Source organism: Lepisma saccharinum, chromosome 30, assembly GCF_977018435.1.
Source record: "Lepisma saccharinum chromosome 30, izLepSacc3.1, whole genome shotgun sequence".
NCBI lineage: Eukaryota > Metazoa > Arthropoda > Insecta > Zygentoma > Lepismatidae > Lepisma > Lepisma saccharinum.
Genome location: NC_139258.1, coordinates 9,735,548 through 9,752,290, shown reverse-complemented (window position 1 = coordinate 9,752,290; position 16,743 = coordinate 9,735,548). Strand labels below are relative to the sequence as shown.

Sequence of the window (16,743 nt, the reverse complement as noted above, 5' to 3'; positions counted from 1 at the left end):
TTATGCTACAATGTCACAGAAACACAAACGATAAAATAGTTAGAGCCTATTGAAAATGAAAGAGCATTTTGAATGCAGTAATTTAACAAAGGATTACACTACGTGTACTGTATTTCCATTTCTTGAAATTTGTAATGTATGTTGGGATACTTTAGTAAATTTAAATTCACCGTATGTAGTACACTTCTTAAAAACGGACATTTATTTATCCCCCAGGCCTGTCCGTTATTGAGAAGTTTTACTGTATATATTTGATATATCTAGGCTTATCAAAATGTATTGATCAGTTCTCATACTCGCAAGTGAGAGATTAGTATATTTTAAGATAATATTGCTAAAATGAAGAGAGAGGATTTTTGTGATTGGAAAATAATTAGACATAGGTATTTATCAAGCTGATAAAATAATGATAAATATTCCGCACTTTTAAAGTACAATAGATGATATATGGGAATAATTATTACATTCATAAAAATGTGTTTTTCAAAATAACGAAGTATATTGGCAACATTGGTTGTGTCAGAGGGCAGTACCAGGTGTGCTATGTTGTTATTGTGCTACAAAATTTGTTTTCATTTGTACTCTTCTTATTTTATGCCACTTTTGGCTAATTGCAATGAGGATGAAACGTGACTGACTGCAAGGATGTGTCTAGAAGTTCCAGTATGGTCAATATGTATGTGGTGGTCAGTAGGGCATCTCACTGTCATGCGGGAGACCTGGGGTTCGATGGTCTAAAGTCAGAATTTTTCTGGCCTTGTCCACGCATAAAGCAGCTCTGGGGCTCACCCAGTCTCAAATCAATGAGTACCCCCAGGGTAAAGGTGGCTGAAGCATGGTGCTGATCACATCCCCTCCAACATGGCTTCATCGAGAATATGTGAAGCCCTACCCTCCCGCATCCTGTAAATGTGCCTGCATGGCATGGTGCTACATGAACACGAAACTTTACCTTGCCTTTTACCAATATGTGTGTATTTCCAGGTTGCATCACAGCAAGATTAGCACCAAGATAAAGACATAAAATTTTTGGAGAAATTTTAGAGGGCATCACAAAAAAAGGGGTGGTTTGATTTGATTTGATTTGAATTTAAAATGTTGGGTGCATCAGCACTTAGGCTATTTTGCACCCATCACATCATATGGGGGCCAGCCCCTTACCATTACAAATAACAACTCTAACGTTGCATAACTAAAATCTTAAAATATTCTGACTTCTGTTAAAAGCTGAGGCTGTAAACGGGCACTCAGCACACACAAGGACAAAAAACAGCACAACACACACAAAATTATACTGGCCATAGTACCAGTCGCCAGAGCCTCGTTCGTCTGCAAAATGCAGTCCAGGGTGTACTACGTGGAAGTGAGTTTGACTTTTGAGCACCTACGTGGAAGGTACCAAAACGGGCTGGTAGTGGATGTCACGGGTGAGTTATTGGGATTAAATAAAATTGATGAAAGAACACACAAAGAAAACTCACTACCAGGACAGGACTTGAATCTTGGAATTTCAGTGTCAAAATTGAAAGTCAACCACTAAACGTGTTTGGTGATACCGCTGCTTGAGGGGTTCACTTAACTGTAGAACCCTTATCGCTGCAACTGCACTTTTGCATTGCAAGCAATGGACCTTTTATAATTTACCTACTTATGGTATGATTTTTTTATTTGACAGCATGTTATGGACCATGAAAGCTGGATATACAACTTGACGGAAGCAAACCTAAATTCCCGGAAGGAGCCGCAATGGTATAAGTTGTACTCCTTCAATGAAGCGTACGGAACAAGCTCTGCTTTGCCATCGGAGATGGACGACCTGGTTCACCGGATGGCGGAAAATGACACTCTGATCGACCAGTACTACAGGTATTACGATTTTACTCTATCAATAAAGAACATGGTGAACTCATTAATGTATAAATATGGAGAAACTAGTACTCACTTTATCCGCGAAACTGTTTTTTTCTTTTTTCTTTAAAATATACTACCACGTCCCTTTTCCCAATTATGAATCATGAATGTACAAGTAAAACTTCTTTGATTCTTCCATGCACACCCATATATTTCAGATTCTATTGCAATGAACACTATTTCATGTGTGACGATGTAATAACAAAAAACATGGTGCAACAGAATGTGAAAGCCAGGCATACCTACCGACTGCAGGCCTCAGTTCCAGCTGCTAAGTTGGAAATCAACCAACCAGTTATGGAATGACGTGTGGTCAGCATGATGAACCCCCAGTCATTGACTGGGTTACGCTACTCATTAATAGCTCCCAATATCCTCACGATGGTGGGTGCCCACCGGTCTCATACACAAGCTGAAATCTCAGGAGAACTGAGAAAAGTTGTTACTCTTCCCTCAGGAGACTCAAACCTGCATGCATCCCATAGCCGGAACTCAAAGCATGATGCCTTCGACCTGATGATGTAAATGGTTCCCAGTATTATACAAACCTTGAAAAAATGTACATACACAGGCACAGGGTGTATCATAAGTAATAGCGCAAACTGACACAGTTGAAAGTACATGATAATAAAAGCAAAAGTCTCAGTAAACATGGGTCTGCAAATGAGCCATTTTCGAGATAATTGTGAATGTGTAGTTACAAGCTGCCGCTGACTTCATTGTTTGTAAACATCATCTTAGTTGGTAAAATGCTAATAATGTGTGTGAATGTGTGGTTAGAAGGCATCATGGATTGCATTTTGTAAACACCGAGTGCTTTACTCCTTGCGTGTTCCGAGGTTTGCTCTTTGTTTACAAAACAGAACATTTCCGACAGGTGGCGCTGTAATCAAACAGGATGGATACAATCAGTACACAGTCGTGGGAGTCACGTCAGTTGTCCTGTACTGCGTAGTGAAAATGGAACCTTACAGCAACGAAGAGTACATTTTACCAACTAGGATGACGTTTACAAACAATGAAGTCAGTGGCGGCTTGTAACCACACATTCGCAATTATCTCAAAAATGGTTTGTTTGCAGACCCATGTTTACTGAGAATGTATACATAGGGAAAAAGGCACATTTAATAGGTTCATTTATGCAAGGTGGTCATAACATTCTTAACAGGCTAGTACATTGCAGAAACTGTTACACCAACTCATGAAAACAAATTAAGGAAGTCAAATGGTGATAATTTGAATGTGCATGGTGTCTCATTAGGAGAGTAAACAGGGGAATCTAAAAAACTCTGAAATAGCAAAAGGGGATTGAGTGACACCTCCCTTGATAGATTTGTTAATTTCAAATAACATTTTTGGTAAGCATTATTAGTTTGGTCAACAGTTTTTGAATGGGTTGAAACTTGGTCCCTTACATTGAAAGAGGAACATTTGAGTGTAAATGTCTACATGCATGCTGATTCTGACCAATATTATCGTCACTTTTAAAGGCGGGCATACACAGCCATAAAATACGTCGAAGTCATTAAATTTTGCACGCAACGTAGAAATCCGATAGTATTTGGGAACCTGTGGATGGTATGCACCATAATTTTCGTACGCAACCCCCTAATTTTCCTACAACCCAAAAGTTTAGGAGGCCTTAACTTTTCTGCATATCCGCGTGCTTAAAGGTGGAGGGGATGAAAAGGCAGGTTAGGACTGGAAGGAGCCAGCGGAGATAATTGCTCTGCTCTTCCTCAGCCAAGACCCAGCTATTGCGAACAACAATAATCCGTGAGGTACCACCTCTGAAAGGTCGGTCCCTGGGGAAAGCAGGTACTACGGGACTACCTGAGCTTGGCTTGGAAGAACTGGGCTCAGATTGAAGGGTGTACGGATGAAAATATACATCGCAGTGTATGTCTCGGCAATCTGGCATAACATACTTGCGTAAATAAGCAGCGGATTTACGTTGCATATTTGCACGTTAGTATTTGGGCTGCTATACTAAGGATGGGCCAATACCGATATTCTACTGATCCGATATAAAATTTGAAATGGTCCTTGAAGAACCTGAATAGTTCATTGAACTTCTTAGTAAATGTGTGTTTTGAGGTGACTGCAGGACAAAAGAAGTTGCATCTTTAGACATTTACTCTTTTAAAAAGTAGGGCATGGAGATTATCCATAAAAACTATGACCAAATGGCAGAATTTTGCACTAAATTATAAGATATTTAAAAATATACAGAGGTTGTTTCCGATCTATGGTGACAATTTCAAATTCCACCTACTTTAAGAGAAACCATGTTGCCACCATCGAGAGTGCTCTATTTGGTGGCCCTGCATCTTGGCAATTGGCCGAAACTGAAGTTTCCACTGTAGGAGACTGCCACGAAGTGTAGTCATGCCCAGCCTCAACCACTCCTCCCGACAGGCATTCCATAGCCCTTCAATGGTGCAGGGTCTCCTGTGAGACAAGGCTCGTTTCAGTAGGCTGAAGGCTCAAAAGTCCATCGGCGAGGCATCAGGTGACTTCACTGGAATGTCTGTGAAAGATATGGTACGAATTCCAGTTTCATTTGCCATTTTTTTGGAGGAAGAGGCAAGTTGAGCAAGATGTGTGACTTGACACCTTGTTTTGAGCTTATGAACATGCCCTTTGCGTCGCTTTTCCAAACTCAAATTGCGGTGAATGATGCTGTGCACTGTCTTCAGTGATGTTTGTAGCCGGTTCGAGATACTTCTCTGTGTGGCTGGATTCTCCCTGATGACCAGCACCCGGACATCCCGAATTGTAGCTGCTGTGCGGCAAGTAGCAGGCCGGGGGTTGGCCTGTTTCTGCCCCATAGGAATCATCCCACGCCTCGCCTTACCTGCTCCTTTCAAGACCCGTGATATGCCATTTTTGGACACAGTGAATCCACGCTCCTTGCACAGTTTTATAATGGCACTATCCCTGTAGTTTACGTCGGAAAGTGCAGATATGTAACCCTCCCAATATGCACTGATTTTCGGCGGCATTCTTCCCGATACGCACTGACCACATCTGTCATGCACAGTCAACGGTCCAACGTGCCCACACGACTGGCGGCTTCGTTCTCTTCCAGCTTAGTGGTGCTGCAAGAGATGTGCAATTTGGTCACCATACATTGGAAACAACCTTTGTACAAGATCAGTAAAATAATTGGTAATTTTACTGATAAACCAATATACCTACATCGGGCGATACCGATTAATCTGTCCCATCACTACTTTTAACTTTTCTCAACGGGCTTATTACACCCCTTTTCTTAAACTCTAATGTAAAGATCTTAAATACGGAGATGTTCCCCTGTGTACACTGAAGGGTGAAAAATTGACACATGTGCCGATGCACCCACAAAATTTTAATTCATTCGTTTCTTACTTTCTAGGTTCTTTTCAAGCAATGCTGATCCAATGCTCGAGAGTGGATGCGACTCTCTGTGCAAAGTCGGGATCCTGTGTGCGATCGTGACGTCCGTTCCAGGAGACACAACAAAATGTGAACAAATAAAGATGCTGAGTCTTCAGTCGCATCTTTTCAATCCTCATATATTCAAATAAGGAACCAAGTGCATGTGTGATGTAAATAATTGTTGCAAATAATGTGAGAGAGTGAACATCTTCGCTTCTGGACGTTCTTTTTTCCTTCAGTGGGACACTACCTCATGACTTAACAACAAAATTATTTCAAATTCATATCCCCACTGACAATTTTTAAATTTTCTACCACATTTTAGAAGTATGTAATAAGATTGCTCTCTCCTGAGCTCAAACTGAAAACAATTTGAGTTATGTATATATTTCTTCATTCCATCTACGAGGGTGGATCAAAAAATAAGGTAAAAGGCCTCTACCTCTTGTTACAAACTCAAGAACATGCAAATGTTTGGTAAGAATTTCAGACAGTGGTACCAATTATCAGCAACTGCTGGTTGTGGCATGTGCATTCTTCTTGATTACACCCAAATGTCAACTACATAGCAGAAGCTACTAATGATACCTTTGCATACAAAGGCGATAACAAAATTAAAATCAATTAATTACTATGAAAAACCTTGCTTGTATACCATTCTTTGTTCTTACAGCTGTATTAATTGCAAAGTTAATAAATAATGATTAATTTTTTAAGAAATGTTGCATACTTTATATCTTCACATTTTACTTGTCATTGCTGTGTTCAATTTTCATAGTGTTAAATTCAGGTGGGAATTTTTCTGACAATGTCCCTGTAGAAAGAAGCTCTTGGGATCACCCAGCCTCTACAAAAAGTTATCATTCATATACTCTAGTTAGTAATGTAAATGTAGAAATATATCACTTATTTTTCAAGGCAGGTGTAGAAAGAAGATTTAATTTGTCAAAGTTTATTTTCAGTACAGTCTAATGTACACATAGGCTAATCAGGATTGGACCTACAGTTTAAAATGGGATCTGACCAATGGTGGATCCAGAAGTTACAGTCATGTACTTCACCTCACCGAGAATCAATTCTCACCTACACTTGCACTATTTTATGTGACCAATACATAGTACCGTGAACCGGAACCAAGCTAACTTCCATGTTCTGGAGATTACAGTATTTGTTTCAAAGATAAGAGTCCAAGGCTGGACGAGATGGTTATTATTAGAGCCCGGATTTATAAGCGAAATAATGCATATTCTTTTCCAGACTTATAATGGTAAGAAGAAAGGTTATACTTCATATTACATACCTTGATGAGCTATTTAACTAAAGTTGAAAGTGCTTATAAATGCTTATTTCTGCAGGAAACTGTTATGCTTGCTTATTTTATGATTTTGGTTTAAAATAACATATTTTACTCAAATCTGTCATATTTCAATCCTATTTCAATCACACTACGGCATCGGGATGATGAGATCAATGCTTCTAAATAGCCACATGAGAGATACGGCATTCTAGAAAAGATACAGTGCATCCATAATCATTTTTCCAAATAACCTGATATTATAACACAGTTGAAAGCTCGAAATAATATTTGGTCTAGGAATTAATTCGTGCGCCTGGACAAGAGATGGCGTAATGAGCATATCGTCCCACAGTTCTGTGTAGCCACACATGCGTTGAAAACTTCTGTCAGCGTGCATCGTTCGTAGTATAGGGCAGTTGATTGACGCGTCAACAACAGCATTTTGTAGTCAACTGAACATGGCACAGTTCGTGCCAGATAAAGTGTTTTTGCGGGGTGTTCTGCTTCATTGCTTTAACTCTTTCGCTGCGGAATTCTCTGGCACACAATATCCCTTGGCTGCGTAATTAAATTTGAAAAAATATTTTTTTATAAACAAATAATTTTCACAATTACATTGCGTTATATATAAGAGAGAACTTACAAAATTCATTCCTTTCACTGGAAAACCATTCTGTAGTCCCTGGTGGTATGATATTTTGAAAAATTTTGAAATTTTGAAAAATTTTGAAATTTTGAAAAAAAAAATATTAGAAAGAATAATTTTAAAAAATTACATTGCCAAATATGTTATAGAGAAATTACAAAAGTCATTCCTTGCACTGGCAAACCATTCTGTAGTCCCTGATGGTATGGTATTTCTCAAAACATGGGATGACGCAGAGTGGTGGAGCGGCGTGGAAATTCGTAAGTAGTATCAAGATACTGGGTGGCGAAAACTTCAGTTTGTTCTGCTGTGTGTTCAAATACTGAGTGGGGGAAATATTTGATAAAACAAGAAAATGGTGTGCTACATACTGTACTGTCACCAAGTAATTTAGCACTTGCCTGTGTCGAACTTCCCGCACCTAGATCAATGCTGCTTTGCAATCTGCTCCATGATGTTACGGACGGCGGTACAAATTCTTCATCAGACACTACACAATCACTGTCACCACTTGAAGTCTCATAAAAACTGTCGCTATTATCGTCACAACTTAATTCACCTTCTGATTCAACAGTTGAGTAACATCATTATCAGACAAGTGTTGACGACTTGACGAAGCCATGTTGTTTACATTCGAACATGCATTTGAAACTGACATGTCAGAGCACTCAACGCTCGTATTCTAAACGGAGGCGTAATTAGCGACATCATACAGATATATACAAAACTACAAGTTCAAATAGTTCCAAATAGTATCAACAGATGTCTGAAGGCTACTAAAAGCGACGTACTGCGGAAATGCGACACCCGCAGCGAGTGGAAGTATGAACTCGCAATAATGCGACTTCCGCAGCGAAAGAGTTAACATGCAGAAAAGTGCTACCGAAAGTCATCGTATTTTGGTGGAAGTGTATGGTGACCATGCGCTAGCTGAGCGAACGTGTCAGAAGTGGTTTGCACGGTTTAGAAGTGGTGATTTCGGCCTGGAAGACTAAGAGCGACCTGGACAGCCAAAAAAATTTGAAGACGAAGAATTGAGAGCATTGCTCGATCAGGATTCGTGTCAAACGCAGGAAGAACTTGCAGAAGCATTAGGCGTTGATCAAACAACAGTTTCCAAACGCCTCAAAGCCATGGGAATGATTCAAAAGACGTCACATTGGGTTCCACATGAATTGAAAGACAGAGACGTTGAAAGACGAAAAACCATTTGCGAATTGCTGCTTCAAACACAGAAAAGAAAGGGGTTTTTGCATCGCATTGTTGCTGGCGATGAGAAGTGGATCCATTACGAGAACCCGAAATGAAAAAAGGCCTGGGTGAAGCCAGGTGAACCAGGTCCATCACAACCGAAACGAGATATTCACTGTGCAAAGGTTATGCTGTGCATATGGTGGGATATGAAAGGTGTGGTGTACCATGAGCTGCTGCAACCGGGTGAAACTATTAATGGAGAACGTTATCGACGACAATTAATGCGTTTGAAGCAAGCTCTGGCCAGGAAACGACCAGAATGGGAGAACAGACATGATAAACTTATTTTTCAACATGATAACGCTCGCGCACATGTCGCAAAACCGGTCAAAACCTATTTAGAAAATGTCGGATGGGAAGTTTTACCCCACCCGCCGTATTCACCAGACGTTGCTCCTTCGGACTACTACTTGTTCGATTTCATGAATAACGATTTGATTGGACAGCAGTTCACTTCTTCAGAAGATATCGAAAAATGGGTCTCTGACTGGATCGCTTCAAAGGATGAGGACTTCTTTCGCCACGGAATCCGTAACTTGCCTGACAGATGGGCGAAAGTGGTGGCTCGCGATGGACAATATTTTTCTTAAGGTATTTATGTATTTTGTGTTTGAACTACAGCTTCAATGTGTGCGTAACAACCGCACAAATTAATTCCTAGATCTAAATACATTGCAACATTCGCTTTCTCTTATTGATGAAATTTCAGTAAGGTTGTCTTCAGAAACTCACGGTGTAGGTAAAATTGTGTCAGACAAGAGTAGTCAGGAATTACTGAAAAATCCTGGTTACAAAACACTGTGCCATATTTATAAAAAGATTTCTGGTGAAGAAACAGACATTGAAGAGGAATTCACTGAAGAAGAACTGTGGTGTTTTTCACATGTTACGTGGAAAGAACATTTTCACCGTACAAATCATTCTTCACTGACTTCACACAATAAAATCTCTGGATGACCTTCTTTACATACTTTAACAGCTTTGAATAAGTTAAGAGATCAAATAAACAAATATTTTTTCAGATTTTCCTGTATTTGTTTATGCTTAATTTGGTGCTTTTTTTTTTCATTTTTTGTGCTTATTAACTTGCTTATTTTACTGTTTGATTGTGCTTATAAATCTGGGCTCTAGTTATTATTGTATGCCATTATCATAATTCCTTCTATTACCATAGTAAACTGAACAATCAGATATGAGAAGTAACGTGAATATGCCAGGAAAGTAAAAAACTATTGTCTCAGGAGATCTTGGGTTAGATCGCCTTTTGAGGCACATTGCACAGTGGTTCAAATCCAATTTTAAACTGTAGGTCCAGTTCCGATTAGCCTATCATGAGCATAAAGTGGGCTAAATCAAATTTTCAAAAAACATTCTCAAGCTGTTGAACTTGGTGAAAAGGGATAGAAAATGTGGGTCTTCAAAACTAATAGGTATAATAGCATATCCAAAAATATGGCAGATGGGAGGGGCGAACGCTCCTAGCGCACTCCCCAATGATCACCCACTGTGCAGTGTGCCTTCACCAAGGATTGAAACTGAGACCCCTTGATTACGGATAACAGCATTATCGCAACACCATTCAGGAGGCTCTATATCACCAGTTTATTTTACTTGGCATTTTTGTCACTTTTGGCTAATTGTGAAGATGAGAATGAGTGATTGATAGGGGCATGCATATTTCGTTTTTGACGAAAAAACGAAATTTGAAAAAACACATTGTACTGTTAATTTTTCATGTTTTTGAAAGGTGTGAGATGCATTTTGTGACCACGTTTTGTCACGAAATAATGCGAAATGAACTGCAAAAAGCGAAATTAACTCAAACACGAAATTTAGGGTTTATTCACCGACGCGGCACCTTCTGAGGTCTGAAATATCCTGAGAGTTATGCAATTCCCGGAAAATTGATTAATTCTGCTGTTAATATTGCAGAAACAAAAATTGACTCCTTTACAAAGAAATAAACTTAATACTCGGATAACTACATAAATAGGCTATTAGAAGTGAAATGTTAATTCTGTGGAATAAGTGTAGTTTTTAAATCAAATTTAGGATTATATTCACAATTTTAAAACCAAAATGTCTTTTTATATATCACTTTTGATAAAATTTTTCACTGCTATAACACCGATATTTTATTTTATTTACTGCTTTTGAACCCGAAATTGACTCAGTTTTTATACCGAAATTTTGCTTTTCTATTTACCAAAAATATGTGCCTCTAGTGACTGATATGATGAAAGTTATGAAGGGACACACAAAAGAACATGCCCAGGCTGGGATTCAAATCCGGGAGCCCTGGTGTTGGAGTGAGATGTGCTAACCACTCTGCCACGGAGGCTGGTTCTATATCGTAACGAACTGTGAAGTTCGTGGGATCTTACCAAGAATGTTAACCAATTAATTGCTGGGTGATGTAACCTATTCATCATTCATCCTCGATGATGAGAGCACTCGTCATTACCATGACGAGTTTACGCTTGGCAATGCGAAAGGTGCAAGTAAGATTTATGAACTTAACAACTAGAAAAGACAATGGTCACTCGTTGGGTTTTATGAAACTTTGAACCTGATTCATGGCTGGGTTTAGGATAGTTACCTGTCTATCTGACGAATGAAGATAATTTCGATGAATAAAAATAAACTAAGTCCTCTGTTGGCTTCTCTATAGGTTGACCAGCACGTCGTCTCACTTTTGCTCCAATCCTCTCCTAACCTCTCCACTCTACTCAATCTCAATCAAAAGTCAGTCCCCTCTCAGCTTGTCTCATCTCTATATCACCCAGGCCATGGAGACCTTCCTCCATGCCAAATCTTGATTATTACTACCTCTATTGCAAACAGCTGACTCCATAGGCTAATGGAACTTCCTATATCCTGAATACATCAGGAAGTTTGCATAGCACAACACTGTGCATTATTTACATACCACAGAGGTTGAGACAACTGAGATAAACAAGTGAATGCCCTGGTCAACATGAAGCATTCAGAGAGGCTTTTAAAATCAAATACAATCTTATGGATTGATGTGATATCATGAAAAAATTTACCTACCTAACTATCTTTTTAGTATGTCACCTTTTGCGTATCGTAGACTTTCTAGAAATAAGGAAGGGCTGCGAGAGGTAATTAATGTCGACTCATAGGGAATGAAATAGGTGGATGTTCATCCTTGACAAAAGGAAGAAACGCACGCCTGCGAATTCACGTATTCGAATTACAATAGTTTTTCTTGTATGAACGCATTGCTTACATTATAGAATTATTTTCCTGTAGTTTACGGTTATTACAAGCATAAGAAAACAGGTTTTCTTTGTGACGTTTCAGGAGAACACACATTCCCTTCATCAGGACATTTATTTTCATTTTGACTAAAGATACAGTTATAACAATGGTTAGTAATTTTTAAAACAAAAAGAATCCGTTATATAATGGATGTTGTCAATGTTACATTATTGTAATATAGCAACTTAACTGTGAATAATGAAAATGGTAACATAGATCCAGTATGGAGTTTTCTTTTTCACAAATGGAGTAAGCCACCATCTTTAAAATTTAATGTAACAGAAAACATCAAGAGACTTTGTGAAAACAATGATGAATTTGAATTACCTGATGATATTTGGGATTCATAATTTTTTTAAAAAAAGTCTGAAATAAAAATAAAACAGACTGCTTTTTTCACAGTTAAGTTGCTATATTACAACAATGTAACATTGACAACATCCATTATATAACTGATTATTTTTATTTAAAAAATTAATAACCATTGTTATAACTGTATCTTTAGTCAAAATGAAAATAAATGTCTGATGAAAGGAGCGTGTGTTCTCCTGAAACGTCACAACGAAAAACTGTTTTCTTATGCTTGTAATAACCGTAAACTACAGGAAAATAAGTCGAATTACAAAATGCCCATTTATTCTTACATTTCTAATAACTTGTACAACGACAGACAGATTCCCGTTTAGGTGCTACATAGGTATGATTTACCTGAGATGCGTGAGGAGCTTCTCCCGAAATGGATACTAATTCGTTGCAGACTCTAATTACACTCCTCTACTCTCGTTCTTCCTTTACTACCAAAACTACGATCATTCACCTCTCTACGTCAACACCCTTACCACATCTTGCACTTCCTTGTTCCTCATTCCTTCTAAACACACCACAGTATGAATGTTTACCATCAAAACAAGTTATAACCGGGAGATCACCAAGCAAAATAATAAAAATATTGCATTTTGTATATTTTAGAGAATCAGTAAAAATCGTCTCATACCCTTCGATATGGGAGGATCTTTTGGGAATGTAGCTCACTAATCAGCATTCATCCTTGATGGTAAAGCACTCTCTGGTCATGGTGAGCTTGGTGGTAAGGCGCTAGAGGTACTAAATTTACACACTTGAATGGCAACACATGACACTTGAGTTTCACACCCCTGAAGACTGGATCAGCATAGGTAATGTAAGGATATACCTGTCTCTGTACTCCAACTGAAGATCTGCTGGGAGAGGTTATGCTTGTGAATGTACGTAGAGTCTGACTTGCGACTCGCGTTAACACACTCTCCCTAGAACATCCTCCTCTCTCTCTATTCAATCGTAACTTGCTTCTCAATAACTGAATTAGAACTAACCTCGATCTCCCTGCCTTCCAGACATTTATTGCAATTCAATTTACTAAACAAATGCACAGTCAGGACTGTAGCCTCTTCCTGGACTTCGTTCGTTTAAATGTTTATACTGCTGATGACCAGGAACAGCTTCAGTGCTGTCTGACACAGCATTCCTGTGATGTTTCTGAATATTTCCTGATTGGAAAACGATGGTTCGTGACTGGAAGTTGGAGTTCGTTGTCCATAATAATTAAAAGATACTATAGATCGTTACGAAATAATAAGTCAGAATACTTGCATATTTGTGCGAAATAAGCCAAGCGACAGCATGAAACAGCTCAAAATACACAAGATTCGCTAATCTTAGCGCATTGAAATGAGGCCCCAGTACTACCCCTCGCGCCGAACCCTCCCCCCAAGTTTCCTATTGAAGGCAATGGTGTTCGTCGGCCCAGCTCATCGCAGAATGGTGCGAATCTCTCTCTGGTCTCTGCCGGTGCCGAGAACAGCCAAACGCTTCCGAACAGGCAGACAGGTCCAACGACCTGTACTTTCCCCCCACTCTTGAAGGTCTGGGTCATAACAGGCCCTTTTCTCAGCCTCCATCCCATGTTTACAGCCACGGCAGGGTTTGTCTGGAGTCAAGCTTCTTCCGAGTGTCCAGTGGCGTGCTCAAGGAGGGGTGGTGAGGATCATAATTCTGCTTAGGCTCAATATTCTTTGAAAAGAAAAAAGAAGAAGAAAGAAAAGGCAGGAAATGATGGCAAAATGAGGACTTCAGGAATGACTACTAAAAAGTACACGCAACCCCCCCCCCCCTTTCTCTTCGAAAATCCTGGGCACACCACTTGAATGTCTGCTATTTCCACTTGTTAAGAGGAAAAGCACACATTGAACGATATGAATATGCTTTTCATTATCAAAACAACAATTGGCGGCGAACCGTAAAGGTTCTTCTTACCTTTAAACGCGACAATTGAGGTGTTTGAATTTCAGTTTCCATCATATTTAATAATTCTCGTCGTATGGGATAGAATTGTGTGTCTTTTGTAGTCGTAAGGTCTGTGGTATGAGCTCTTACATTGAATTGGCAATGACCTTTGCGCTTGTCGCAGAGAAATATTGTGCCCCACCTCCGTTGAAAGATTGACCCTGATGTTTGGCAAATCTTGCGATGACTATGTCATGCTTCGCCACTGTTATAACTCCTGAACTCAACTCAACTTCGCACCAGAACTAAAAAACTCTGTTTTAATATACGAATTCACACATATAATGTGACTCTTACAAAAAAAAATACTTTTTAATAGGAAATGTATTTACAATTGTTACATCATACCATGTATGTACATCAGTTGTTGAAACAGTCCATGATCAAAATTTGCTACATTACACACAGCACAAGAGTTACTACTCACAGCACACCTTGAAGGCTACTGTCACCTTTTATCCAATGGTGTCCATTTGATGTTTGCTTTCTCCAAAACATCCTTTCTGCTTAGCTCATCTAGAAGTTTTAACTGGAAAATTAAACAATTTTATAATTACAGAATAGAATATATCTACATCTCATTAAGAACGGAGTGATATGCAATTTTGCTTGGTAACAATTACTATTGATATACAATTTACTAATACTGATCCAATATAAAATTGGAAATGCTCCTTAAGAATATGAATGGTTCATGAACCTCCATAATTAATGTACATAACAAACTGAATGTGATTTGCTTTCACGTTTACTTTGCAAAGTCAGGACATATGTTCATATTCATAAAAATAATAAGAAAATGGCAACACTTTGCACTAATTATAGGCTACTTGTAGATATATTCCAGCCACGGTGGTCTAGTCGGTTGGGTGTTTGACTTCCATGAAGGAGATCCGGGTTTGATTTGCAGGGTGGATGTTCTAAGATTGGAATTTCTCCTGCCTTGTCTTAACATAAAGCAGCTCTAGGACTCACTCAGTCTCAAATCAATGGTTACCTGGGGAAGTGAAGGCAGCAGAGTGAAAATTCCCCTTGTTAGTGAAAATTCGATAACTTTGATTATCGGATGGTTACGTTGGTTATAAGCCCAGATTATCGACATGTTTGAAGAAAAAATACTTTCCCTTTCAAAGAGCACTGGGATTTCTTTCTTCCCTGTTGTTTGCATTGTCTACAGTAGAATATGTAAACTATAAGCGAATGTAATCTTCGTGTAGATTAAGCGTAGACAACGCATGTAGACGTAAACTTATAGTCTACAGCACATCACTGATTACTAGGGAGTGGAAGTTGAAGAAATGTCATCTTTTTTCTAACATCTTGGACACGATGCCCATTAAATATACACAATATTACACTTCGTCTAGAACCCAAAAAAAGGTAATTCTAAAGTGCATTTTTTTGCCAATTTTCAGGTTTTAGTTCATTTTCCCTGATTTTCGGCATTTTTCCATCATTTTTCGCAATATTCGGTGTATTGTTTCATCATATTTTCTCACTTCTTTCATTTTGGTAATATTCTTGAGTCTTTTTTTCACCAAGGTGAACATAGACCTATATATATCTCGCAGGATTGCAATTTACGAGCAAAAGAAATCCTAAACTGGTGACAGTCTTTGTTGTTGGTTTTTTTTAAAAGCAAGATTGCATTTTGTTCAATTTCATTTTCATTTCAATTTTTAACCTGAAACAAACAAATTTAATGGTCATTTTTTGCATTTTTGACATCATTTTTTCCCCATTTTTTAGGACATTCTATAGGTCTTATACCTATATTTTTTAGGTCATCAACTTCTGCTCCATATTGATTACAAACCATATAAAATAACAATTAAATCCACAATACAAAATCTTACAACATGACTAACTCCATGCATGACAACCAATCAACAAAACAATTGAATATCTACATACAAAGATATTATAACATCGTAGATGATTCACAATCATTCTACTGCACAATCTTATAGCCTGACAAGTTAAGTCCCGACATGCGCAGATCGCTGCGGAGCAGTTCCTATTACATCATCCTCCCCCACCACTCTTCTACGCACTAGTCTGGCCTTGAGGCTACGAGTGGTGCCAATTCAGCAAAATTAAGCTAAAACAAATATGACAAACTATTTTTACTGGGTAGATTGACGATGCCGGCTCATATCAGTTTATCAGTGGTTCATTTGATTTAATCCGGTCTTTGAAAATGCGTGCGGTGTGCGGATAGTAAACTGTAGTATTACGCACGGGCGTTAACGTTTATAATGAAGAGAAACTACTGGGCGAATGACTTCATTTTCTGAATGCGACATCGAGCAGTGGCCTGGTTTTTTTTTTAAGCCAAGTGGGGTGGAGGATCTTTTGTTTATCGTACAACAATCGCTATGAGAAGGCAATCCGATAACATGCTTGCCTGTGTTCTTTTTTAAAGCATTGAAATGTTCTTGCTCTTTACTCTTGGCTGCATATTTTTGAAATGCAAAAATCAAATCATGCCGGGTCCAACGAAATCCAGAATCTGCTCTGGAAAGCCCCTTAGAGGACAGGCCAGGGAAATTGTTTACAATGTTGCAACATATTTGCGAAATCAGAAGGAGTTACATAAACTTAAGTA

The 16,743-nt window shown here is 38.7% G+C and overlaps 2 protein-coding genes across 2 annotated transcripts in view; one reads left to right on the top strand and one right to left on the bottom strand.

The window, feature by feature from the left end:
* LOC145982080 (sphingomyelin phosphodiesterase-like) overlaps nucleotides 1-5,998 on the top strand; it is a 74,519-nt gene extending 68,521 nt beyond the window's left edge. The window contains exons 9-10 of the mRNA XM_083115677.1: nucleotides 1,676-1,866; nucleotides 5,309-5,998. Of these exons, the coding sequence (XP_082971803.1) occupies nucleotides 1,676-1,866; nucleotides 5,309-5,480 (363 nt within the window). The 3' untranslated portion in view covers nucleotides 5,481-5,998. The remainder of the gene's footprint in view (nucleotides 1-1,675; nucleotides 1,867-5,308) is intronic.
* An 8,454-nt stretch (nucleotides 5,999-14,452) lies between these two features.
* Uqcc1 (Ubiquinol-cytochrome c reductase complex assembly factor 1) overlaps nucleotides 14,453-16,743 on the bottom strand; it is a 31,093-nt gene continuing 28,802 nt past the window's right edge. Inside the window, exon 6 of the mRNA XM_083115618.1 lies at nucleotides 14,453-14,664. Coding sequence (XP_082971744.1) covers nucleotides 14,584-14,664 — 81 coding nt within the window. The 3' untranslated portion in view covers nucleotides 14,453-14,583. The remainder of the gene's footprint in view (nucleotides 14,665-16,743) is intronic.